We start from the raw sequence: 12,250 nt of genomic DNA on the forward strand, positions 1-12,250 counted from the left end.
GTCTCCCCGTGCTCACATGCCATACCTCCAGCATGCCCAAAGGATCAATGCTCAAAGGCAATGGGAGCTAGGAGACTTCCGTTGTTTATCATGGCACTGGTGAAGTCTTCTGGGGTTGACAGATGCCGCTCCAGAAGGTTAATAAGATGAAGAAAGCTCTTCCAGCTGGACCGTAAGAGGGATTATGTCTGAGCAGCAGATAAACAGATTATTCCAGAAACAGACACTGCTTTTTTTTAAAACTTCGTCACTCTTGTCTTACCACTCCAGCTCCCCGGGCTAGAAGTGTGGGCATTGGAGGGGCTCGCCCAGCTCTTGCACTCTGGCACCTGTTGCACTCTGCTTAGTTGCAATTCAATGCAGTCCAAGGCTGGAGACACCTGAAAAATAAAGACATTTGGGGATCTTAGTTCTCTAAGAAAACAGAATTCTTCTGCTTGACCAAAATATTCTTGTTTCCTGCATGACTGGTCTTGAAAACTGAATGATCAACAGACAGTATGCATTTGAAAACTGGATTAATATTATTGATCATTTGCCTTGCTCTCCAAGTTCAGGGAAGCAGAGGTAAGTTCATATATTAAAGATTTAGATGAATTTTACTTTGCACACGTTGAGAAACAAAATATTTGCAAGATCAAGGGCTTTCATATTGCAGAATTTTTAGTTTAGAATGCGGTGTTTTGACAACTCAACTCGAGACACTACAGAACTGATACTGCTGTAAGGCTGAAAAAGGAAATATTGGCATTATTTCTTATATGTGTTTTGCAGGTTTTACAATATTTGTAAGAGATTCCATTTAGCTTCATTCTACCTGAACATGTTCTGTTATGAAAAAATATTATCTGCAAGATAAATATATAGAAGGTGAAAAAAGGCTGAAAGATCATCTAAGTGTTGACACGGTTAAAGATGGTCTTTCATCACTGAAATGAAGAGAAAGTAGCAAAATATATATGCATTCAATAGTGAAGACAGTTATTCTGATTATTAAAAACAACTTCAAAAACTTCTAGATAGACAAATTGTGGAAGAATACACCGTACTAGTAAATATACAAAAAATGACAATACCAGTAAGGATTAATGTAATAATAACTATAAAATAATTTGCAAGAAAACAGAAATACAGGGAACTTCTCTGTACTTACTATATCAGCTAACTATTGGTCTATTTAAAAACATTTAAAAGTTCACAACATTTATAAAGCTACTTCAACAATAAAAAAGAAAAGATGGTGATGTGATTTTCTCTAGTTAGTCTCATATTCAAAAGATTTAGAGCTTTGGGGAATGTATTTAATTTTGGAAGAGGTTTTTCATTAACTTTTCCATCTATGCTTTGATATTTGCATAATTGAATTAAAAGCTAACATTACAACTGCTGTGTGTGCTCAAGTCAATGACCTTCTAATTTTATGTCAGGCCTGTTAATTAAATGCAAAGAATGTAAAATTATAAAAGATAAGTCTCCTCAATGTTATCTAAATATTTGTCAGGAAGACAGTATGAAATATAGCCTGCTGTCAATAACAGTTGGAAAGTTTTATTTACATGTTTGGATTTTTTTAAGAAACTCCTGCTTTTCTTAAAGAAACACAGAAATACAGACCACAGTTCTTGTATTTCAGTTAAACTATGTAAATCTTCTCTAGTGGACAATTAAAATACTGAAAAAATCCTTGAGAAAATATATAGTTAGCACTAGAATTATGTTTTGTGGCTCTTTAATTTTACATTTTGATTCTATGCAAATAGTTTCATTTGATCACTAATGATATTTCGGAAAAGTGGAAAAAAATGAGATAATGATGATATTTCATGTCTGACAAGAAAACAAGATTAATCAAGATGCATTTTTTTTGCATTTAAGTTGCATCTTCTGTGATGGAAAGAGAGAATTAATTCCAGGCGGTTCACATATGCTTGATGGCATTGGTGCAGCCCCTATTTATAATTACACCTTAGAAAGCAATAGGGGTAAAGGTTGCACCACATCGTTTTACCGATTGCAAACTGTGACTGTATGTTACAATACACCTTCCATAAAAGACCAGGAAAATGATGGAGGGGGGGGCTATCTTGACAGAGAGGAATACTAAATAACTACAAATATTCCTTGCCACCAGTTCTATAAAGGGCATATGGTATGCATAAATGTATAATAATAACTTTTTTGACACTTAGTCATGCCATATATAATATTTTTAAACTATTTGATTTCAAATATATGCACACAGATCTCAAAACACTTAATGCTTGTGTTAAGAAACTTCTTTTTCAGAGCAGAGATGCTTCCAGAGCTGTTATTTCATGACTTAGCATTAGGGTCAGATGCTTACAGAAAATATTTTTTTAAAGTATGTAGGGTCTCCCAGTAGTCTGAATATTTGCATGAATCACTCATTAGGGCTCCTAACATAGGTGTTTTGAGACCTTTACAATCATTCAAATTTGCAGTACATGTAAACTGTGACAGACTAGGAAATAAGAGACTAAGATATAAAACAGCCTTATCTTAAACAAAAAAAAAATAGAGTTAATTTCTAAATATTTAAGGGGTTAGTCAGTTGATTTTTTTCCTCAGGAAAAACTAAAATTCAATTTGTTTATTTTCTCACATTTATACTTAACAAAAAGGGGGTTAACAAATATGGAGCTTGCTTAATAATGTTTTTTGGTCCATCCTTCCTCCCTATCCCTATTTGAGGGCCCATCAAGTCCTTCTCCCAGCCATTTGGAGGCTCTACAGGAGCCCCTCCAATTCGACAGTAAACAAACAGGAAACTTTAGAGAGCAAAATAAGAATTACAGTGCTTAACTCTGGCCATAATTTTGCTGCTGTCCTGACAAAAATTGTCTCTAGCAATGGAAAGGGAAAGTGAGAAGAATAAACAACAAAAACATCTATGCACAAAATCTGAATAGGAAACTACAAAACAGCCAGACTACCAAAATGCAAAGGAGCTTTGAGCCCTCGAAACTATGCCTTGATGCTGGGTACATCCTGGCTCTTGATACTGAGAATGCAGGAGGCCAGAGCACATTCAGGGCTGTTTTGTGGCATTTTTTATTCAGCAAGCAAATATCTGCTATTTACTCAGCCATTCCTTAGGACACAAAGGCTTTGTGTGTGCTCTGTGAAATCATTTTAATTCATTCTGACTCAGCTCTTCCTGTTAGGCTGTTCTAATTCAGCAATAAATGTTTCAGATCTTCATTACTATAATTGATCTCAAAAAATTAAAAAATATATATTTAAGCAAATTTGTGACAAAAGAAAAGGAAAATCAAGGAATATACAACTTCAAACAAAGAAAGAAAACAAGATATGTCTGGTCTTTGCACTAAGATTATCTTCTACTCTCATCCATAAAATAAGAATTATGTTAAAGTTGACTTTCCTGGTTGGACTTATAAACTTATGAAAAGTAAGAATTTTCCTTTTTCTCTCATTTCTCAAACAAATGTACCACTGCACTATATATGGGATTTGATCTTTTCTGTTTTCTGGCTAGGAGCCAAACTTTAATATAAATACTAGACCATTGTCACTGAATTCTGAAGATTAATTCCAGGAATAGTCTCACCTGTGCCATAGGGATTAGTGAACTGCATGTGAATGAACAGCAAGATATGTGGGATTTTTCTCAGAAAACTGTGGACAAGATGATCAATATTAATAATTAAAGGTTTTCTCCTTCTACACGACATTAATTTACAGGCTACAATAAAATAACTGGGAGTCTTAACCTACTAGAAATCCAGATTGTTCGGGTTCATTTCTCAGCCAATTTTGGAGTATTTGTGGTGCAGTGCACTAAGTGACATGGCCAACACCCATCACAAAACAAACATGGTGTTTTCTTTCCAGAAGACAGTTTTTCATCCCAAATTTCCCAAAGGAAAATTCTGTATGCATTCTACTGCATTTTGATGCTTTGAAATATTTAAAACATATTTTCCTTCTTTTTTTGCCTCTGTCCAACATAGTCCCTTTGGGATTAAAATCAGTCTTCTGATCATTCTCTGTCACAGAATTCTTCCATGTTAATCAGGAATTAGGTGCACTGTCTTGTACATTCCATGAGGTTTGTACTTTGTAAGCCCAACTGTTTCATTTTCTTCCCCTTCAGAATGTGTGATATTGAATAACACACTTCTTAAAAAGAAAGAAGTATCTATCTGCTTTCATATACATGTCTGCTGGCATTTATTCACTCTCAGCTGCTATTTACTGGGCAGAGACTTCAGAACAGTAACCTATCTGCAAAACATAAGATTAACAATAATCTGGGAGTACCCTGACACCTGCCACAGCGTAGGTGTGTTTGTATACCCTTACATAATTGCAGCATGCCTTACCATTGTATGCAAGCACACCACCAGTCTTGGTGTGTCTCACCAAACACCTGCTCTGACAGAGCAGCACTATCATCCCCATTTCATGAAAGCATGAGGACCTGAGGTGTGGCACACAGACTGAAGCCCTGGCTCGTAAGAAGCATTGCAGTCATAAAGCAGGACAGGAGCAGAGGTTGCTGGGCTGATTCCCAGAGCATCTGCCTGGTTACACAGACCTCTGCAAATCAGCAGGAGCCAGGCTCACAGCTACATCATTAATTGTACTTCGTTGGCCACCATGCTTGCCTTTTCATTGGTGAGGTTTTACCGGCTTCTAACGTTCTGCTTCAGTGCAGACCCAAAATTGCCTTCTTCCTGGCCACTCAAATGTTTCAATACCTCCCTCAGACTTTACCCAACTTTATATTGACAATCATGGTACCCCTGCTATCTGAAATACCAGTTTTTGTGGCTGTGTTGCAGGTGTATCTTTCATGCATATGACTCAGCATTGATCATAGAAACCTCAACAGCTTCAGGCAGGAAACAGCAATGCGCTCATCCTTAATTTTGGGATTTCATGGTGATGGAACAAAATGAAAATATTTCTATTCAAGTTCTTTTCCCTTTCCTCTTCTGCCTCAAAACTAGATGAATAAGTACTCATGCTTAGATCAAGAATTGGATTAGATGTCCTCCAAAGCAAACTTGTTCTATGCAGCTTGATACATAACTAAGTTAAGGAAGGTTAAGTGCAAGTCACACTCTGTCAAAATGAGGTGGAGTCAATTAGCCAGAGACTGTGGATTGTACTGCAGAAGAAGGGACCTCAAACTGTGAGGAAAATCAACCAGTTCCAATTACACAAGCTGAAGTAAAGAGATGACACTGGCACCTTTTCATGCACCAGACATCCTAATTGTTATTATATGTGAATCCAGTTACCTCAATGAACCAATTCTGCACTATGACTTTTTGATTCATACCATCAAAACTGTGGAATTGTTGATGTATATGGCAAAGCATCACTGGAACTTGAACTTATGCTGTCTCTTGACTTTCTCAGAGAAGGTTGTACCTCTTGAGAATGACTAATCAGAAAATTAAGAGCAGAGGTGCTCAATGGAGAGTTTTATCACTGGAGATTGGATGCATCCCTTCAAGAACTACTCAAACATTTAAGGCATTTTCTTGCATCCTTTGATATCATATCCACATCAGTTAATAGAACAGTTTTTCAGGTCAAATGCTTCTAAGATGGCCAAAGAAATATAAATAGATACATGTTTCATACATGAGCATTAAAACCAGTCACTCTTCCATGCTGTTTCTATAAGCAGACTGTTGCAAGATTCACAAACTGGCAATGAAAACATAGATGGCCTTTGAAACTTTTATGAATTCCAGCAGCAGAAGCAAGCACAGTTGATGAGTTAAAATTTTCACCTTTCTGTCTGAAAGAGAATGTAAAAATTTCTAACTTTAATGAGAGATATTACATCTATGAAAGCATGAGTTTCTTACGATGGTTCTTTCAGGTTACAAGAAAATGTATCAAAATCATATGTTGACTCAAAGATTTCAGCATGTTCAGGATTTTTGGTGTGTACAGACAGCATTTTTTTGTGAATGTGGCTTCATCATTAATATATGACAACTATATTCACAAAAGCAGGAAAATCTTGCCAGTTGCATGCCATGCTTTCTATTCTCATCTATAATAGGTAGATAATTCTCTACAATTATTTTCCCATTAATTGCATAATTAGTATAATTCAAAGAAGTTACTAAATTATCTGCTCTAGAGAGAGAGACAAAACTGTTTGTCTGTTATAAAGGCCCATGCATAAATTTCATTAAAATTGTTCCAAATTCTTTGTTTCTTCCTGAAGTTGGTTGTCAATTGTATTTCTTCACTTGGCATAGAAAACCACACAGATATGTATGAGCAGAAGAGAAGGGGAGCAGCTGAGGGAAATCTAATATCTATTTTAGCTTCCCAGCGTTACTTACTTGCAGAAATTAAATTCTTCACACTTACTGAAATCCAAGAGCACACTGACAGCCGTGATCCTCAGTACCAAAATGTAAATTCAAGTTAATTTGAAGGGTTCTGAGAAAGAACCATTATTACATAATGCCATCTCCTAGCTTTGAACATAAAACAATCAAAACCAAAAAATTTTGAGTCTTTATTAAAATTTGCGCATTTACTAATGTCATTGTTTATATCATATATTTCAGAATAATTTATCACATTCATCTTCAGATTTATTTCCATACATGTTCTGAGGTGTAGGTTGTTTTATTATAACCAAGCATTTAGTATTTTTAACATAAGAATTACAATAGGAATGCATCACAAAGTTTCATGGGAGACTTACCTTATTAGAGCACTATGTTAACAGTAACCAGATTCTTCACCTTTCACAGACATTTATAGAAGCATTATTACGAAGCTTAATCCTGACAAGAGACAGGATTTATGAAAACCCACCATTTTCCTGGATTCTTGAGAAGGAAAGCCCTTGGTATAGATCGAATTTTTAAAATTAACATAGCCTTTAAAATGTTAAAATTTATTGAACTTACCTTTTAAGCAGATGCCTGGAACTTCTCTCCTGTGTCATAGAGAGCTTGAGTGCAGCTTCTGAATATGTGAATATGATGTTTCGTCATGCTGAATCCAAGCAAGAGATACAGGGATAAGGCTTATTTTGTCTTTATACAAAGTCTGCACTGCACAAGCAGAGCCTGGCACTTCCCTGACATGTAAAGGTGATGCTGACTCTTGCATAATACGAGATTTTAGCAGGCACAGGAAAGGCTCTATAGTGGTGAGTGTGTAGCCATCATCAGTGTGGTTCATGTACAGGAAGTTCATAAGTGAATTTTAGCCAGATGGACACAGGATCTTCTGATCTGAAGGCCTGGACCTGTCCCCCACAGATAAAGAATTGCCACAATTACAGACCCAGGCCTCATTTCACAGGCAATGTTAAAGTTTAGTCACATTGAAGAATGGAATTTACAAAGCCAACGTACCAAACAGGAATTACCAAACTCATTGTTGTCCATATTCATTCTGAGAAATTAAAATTACTTACTTTTAGTATATATGTCTCAGCCTCTTTTCTTTTTTGGAAATTGAGGCATTCTTGGCTACAATTCCTTTTCTATTGAAGTTAAGCATCAATGTCAGCAGCTTATCTTTCAGCAAAACTTCCCCACAGAAGTGGATACTGCCGTCTGACTCAGCAGTTCACTGGCCAAGTGCTCTAAACCTGAAGAAATGAGATCCAAAGTGAGTTTCCCCCTGGGCCTCAGCTACCCCAGTTACAGACCAGATAAGACCCACCAGCATGCAAAAATCAGCATGGCTCAGTCCCTTTCAAAGTTATTCCCCTGTGTGCATTAAGAACAGTCCAATAATGTATTGGACATGAAGATAAGTTCAAGCAAGCCATATAACCTTGGGTTTAAGGGCATTGAGCTCTCAGACAAGACCTGAGCAGATTAAATATTAGCATTAATTTTTCTGGTATGGAATTCCAAACCCTGAACTTTTCAAAACTGTGAGCCTTTATGGTTGTGAAAACACACTTGGAAATGCAAAGCAAACACAGTTGAAGTAGCAGTATCTGAAAAGCACTGGTAAAGCAACCCTGAATATCAACAAGAGTAAAACCTCCACTTTCACATCTGCACGGGAAGATAGAGATTGCTGCACACAGGCAGCATTTGGTGATAAAGCCATGCCATATTTTAATATGTCCCTGGTCATCTAAGCCCCTTCACATCCAGTCAGACTCTTCCCATGCAACAGACCTGAGGAAACATGCTGTGGAAAAAAAGATTTTAAAAGGAATATAAGGAGAGGACATGTCATGGGCACCCTGTCTGTCACTGGCAAGCTCCATCAGAATGTGGGATCCTCACTGTGGCCACGACAGGAGGAGAGTGCCTCTGGGTGAAGAGCCCAGGTATTACCTCTGTACTTTCTATGCTCCATCTGGTGTTTACATTGACCAGCCCACTAAGAAATCCCAAGATCAACTTCTCAGGACTAGTCACCTGTGCTTTTGTTATTGTCTCAAATGCCAACAAAATGTTGGCCCTGCTATAAAATTAACTGCAAACATGTTTACAGATCTTTGCTGAACTAACCTGCCTGATAAGCTTTCCTCATAGTATTTTGACATTTCCTTTACATAAGCCTTGTCTTTTATTTATTATTTTATTATGTAGGCAATATGTCTCATTTATCAATCAAGCATTCCTCTCTATCCTAACAAGATCCACTGATTTTTCAGACTAATCTGCTTTTTCACACATTTCAAACCTTTTGATGATTTTAGTGATGAATTATTCAGAATTCAGCCATTTTGTCACCTTGAATATTGCTGTCCGATCTTTAGCCACCATATTTTTAATTCTTCTCTTAGTATTCAATAGCACCTAAATTTTCTTAGGCCAAATAAAGATAAATATTTAGTGGCAAAATAATGCTGGACATAAATGTTCCAACCCAGAGATGGTCTACATTGCTGAAAAATGCAATTTTTAACTTCAACTACCAACTCCAAAATTTGAGGCCTTCTGAAACTAGTACTATTAACAGAGAGAAATTAATAAAGCTATCTAGAGAAGCACCCACTCCATTTTTACAAAAAGGTATGAATAAGACCCTCTTGCTCCTATATTTATAAAAGCAAATTTAAAAAACAACTAAAGGTGACCACTTATTTGAATAACTTGAAATGCTTTTTCTCTAGAATCCATTTCAATAATGATGTACTTTTGTTTTTTCTGACATGCAGATTATTAAGAACATATAGGAACTTTTGAAATCTGTTCCTCCTGCCTTGTTTTTTTAGTTAGGGTATAAATTTGATAATGCAGGTCTCAAGAGACACAGAGGAGAGACCTGGCCTAATTTCAAGAATTTCAGATTTTTAATGTGTGAAATGAATGCCATTTATCTGCCTGAAACCAAAACCTGAAGAGCAGTATTATGCACTTGAGGGACTGGTATTGATATCAAAGCACTTTGATGAGATCCCATATGAATTAGATTGCTGCATCATATTTTGAAAATTGTTATAAGTTGTTTTGAAAAAACTTTGTTCTATTTGCTCTAAGTTCAGGACTAGATATCAGGAACTCCAGAATTTAATAACAGCTGACAGTGATTCTATAGATAATCTTGGCAGAACTACCTCAATATTTTTCTGCAATATGTCACCTGGAAAATTTGGACATGGTGTAGATTCTTTCATGTGAGAATAAAAGAGTTAGGCCTTTGTTTAAGGCATCCTGGAGATTAGCTGAAGTAGAGTAAAGCATTATCAGACTTCTACAGCTATCTGTCCTTCTGCCCTAGAACTATCAAAGAAAACGAAAAAAACTTAAACATACCTTTTAAAAGTAAAACTGAGACAGTCACCTCTGTGAAACAACAGGGTTAAAATAATAAAATGTCAAATTGGGCAGGATATATTTGCAGTAAACACTGAATAATATAATTCCATGTGCTTGTATCAGGAAAAAAAAGAATCAAAAAAAATTACAGATGTTATTTATTTTAAGAAAAGTCAACCAACCTAGTGATATTTGGATTATTTACATGATCAAATGATGTAACTGTAAAATTTGCTTCACTCCAGTTTATTCAATTACTGTGTTGCATAGCAAAAAAAATTGGGATCAACTAATATCTATGGATTCAATTTCTTTATAGTGTGTGTCTTGTAAAATCTTTTTTTCAACTCAGAACATTGAAATCAAGGCATCTAAAACAGTATAGATGGAGGCACATTTTAGTAAAGTATATGGCTGAAACATCTGTGAGGCTTATGTAAAAATTTCTCAGTTTAGAATTTCCACAGACACAGGGGAAAACACAGATCTGAAGAATTATGAGGAAATGTTTATGCCAGAAGGCAAGTTTTCTTCCATTCACAATCAGCAAATATTATGAAATTCATTCTGGACAATCTGGCTGATGCTTTCTCTAATTCAAATTTTGCTTTAGTAAAAAAGTTATTTCAAAGAATTATGCTAATAAAAGTTATTCTAATAAGATAAATTTACTAACCACAATATATAAATTAAATTAAACCTATTGCTATAGATATATTTTAGAAACAGACCCCCTCAACCCCCCCCCCCCCCAAAAAAAAAAAAGGAACATTAAAGGGAAAGAATGAAAAGAAAAAATTTTTTTAATTTACACCCACCATAAATAGGGTGGCAGAACAGTGCAAACTGAAAGCAGAAAATACCTGGTAACTTTTCAGAATGAAAAGCCCAAATAGGGACCCTAACAGAGAGACTTTGAAATCATTACAATAATCATTTGAGAAGCATCTCCTTTGTCAGTTTTACGAATAGTATAATTCTTAATTCAAGTTAAAGACTTAGTGGTAAATCCTGGAGAGGAAGCAAATCCTTCAAGAAAGGCCTCTGCTCCATACAAAAGCTATCAAAGAGCTTAGTGACAAAATCCTCTGCCCCAGTTGGTCGGGCTGCCTGGGCAGCTGGTCTATCACAGCTAATGCACCTTGTGAAAGGTAATAGACTTACCACTGGCTACTTTCCATGAGGGTTTTTGATTCTCCCTTCTAGAGGATTTCAGGAATCTGCTTTGAGATTTCAATGGCATTGGATCTTTTTCTCTCATCCCATATAACATTCAAATAACTCTGTGTCTGTGTCTGGCCACTGGTGGATTCTGTTGAACCCAACAAGGCGTTTTCACAGGAGAAATTCCTTTTTGGCAGTTTATGGTTCATGACCTGACATTAATGTGGAAAAATTACTTCCACTTCATTTCATGTCAAACATTATATGACTGCACCATCATTTTAAATTGCCTTGCAACAATTAGGCAGTTACAGGTCTACAGGTCACTGTCTCTGGCATGCATCATAAAGTAACAACAATCACCTATTGCCTTTGTTTTATAATTTCGTTTCTCTCAGACAATATTCATCCCAATCAAGCAGTCAATTTTTTTCCATATCAGAGTAGCACCTATCTCAAATTATAGATGTTACTACTATGATTTCTACACAGTAAACAATAGAAGCTCATTTGGAAATTAATAAGAAATGAGACATATAGATAGACATACATATATCTGTCTACTGACACACATGGTAGATCATTCCCCATTCTTCATTTCAGATACTTTTCTTTTTATAAAAGTATTTTTTCAATTATTTTTCTCTTATCATTTTTCTGCCCACTTTTCTTTAAAACATTTAATTAACACGATTTCTTTAAACATTTAATTAACACAATTCAAAAGTGTCAACCTTCCATATTTTCTCTTGATTTGCCTAAGAACAGGATAATTATTGTTTGTTATATGCAGCATGACATTTCTTCTTTCTCCAGTAAACTGATAACTTTTACTCTTATTTTTCTGCATAGTGCTACTCCTACTGAACTTATTCCTTTTTAATCCTATTATTTCCCCTTATTCTTCCATTAGAAGCTTTAAAACCATTTTTAAAATTTTTTCACTTGATTCATCAGACTGGAGGAACACACATACATTAAAGTTTTCTAGTTCTTTCAAATTGTCTTCTCTTCCGCTTATATTTTTCTTTATTTTTCATCTGCAATTACTGTATCAAATTACAACCAAAAAGGGTATTTCCAAAGTTGCTTTAACATCTTTATTAACATGTATACAAAATTTTGGAAGATAACATAAAAGATACTCTTTGCTCCTGTCACGTGATCCTGCAAAAGGCTGTATTTCCGCTCACTTAAATCTGTAGTTTATACACTATTTTTAACATTAACTTTTTACATTAAATTTAGTTGCTAAGTCATGTAATACTGCAACACAAATACTTAAGAAGTGGAACAAGATGAGTCCTGAATTTTTCTGA

General features: G+C 35.5%; 1 protein-coding gene across 1 annotated transcript in view; it reads left to right on the top strand.

Annotated features, from left to right (window-relative positions):
- Positions 1–500: 500 nt before the first annotated feature.
- Positions 501–12,250, top strand: part of IMPG1 (interphotoreceptor matrix proteoglycan 1) — a 54,861-nt gene continuing 43,111 nt past the window's right edge. Inside the window, exon 1 of the mRNA XM_014870240.2 lies at positions 501–567. Coding sequence (XP_014725726.2) covers positions 501–567 — 67 coding nt within the window. The remainder of the gene's footprint in view (positions 568–12,250) is intronic.

Source organism: Sturnus vulgaris, chromosome 3, assembly GCF_052056855.1.
Source record: "Sturnus vulgaris isolate bStuVul1 chromosome 3, bStuVul1.hap1, whole genome shotgun sequence".
NCBI classification, from domain to species: domain Eukaryota; kingdom Metazoa; phylum Chordata; class Aves; order Passeriformes; family Sturnidae; genus Sturnus; species Sturnus vulgaris.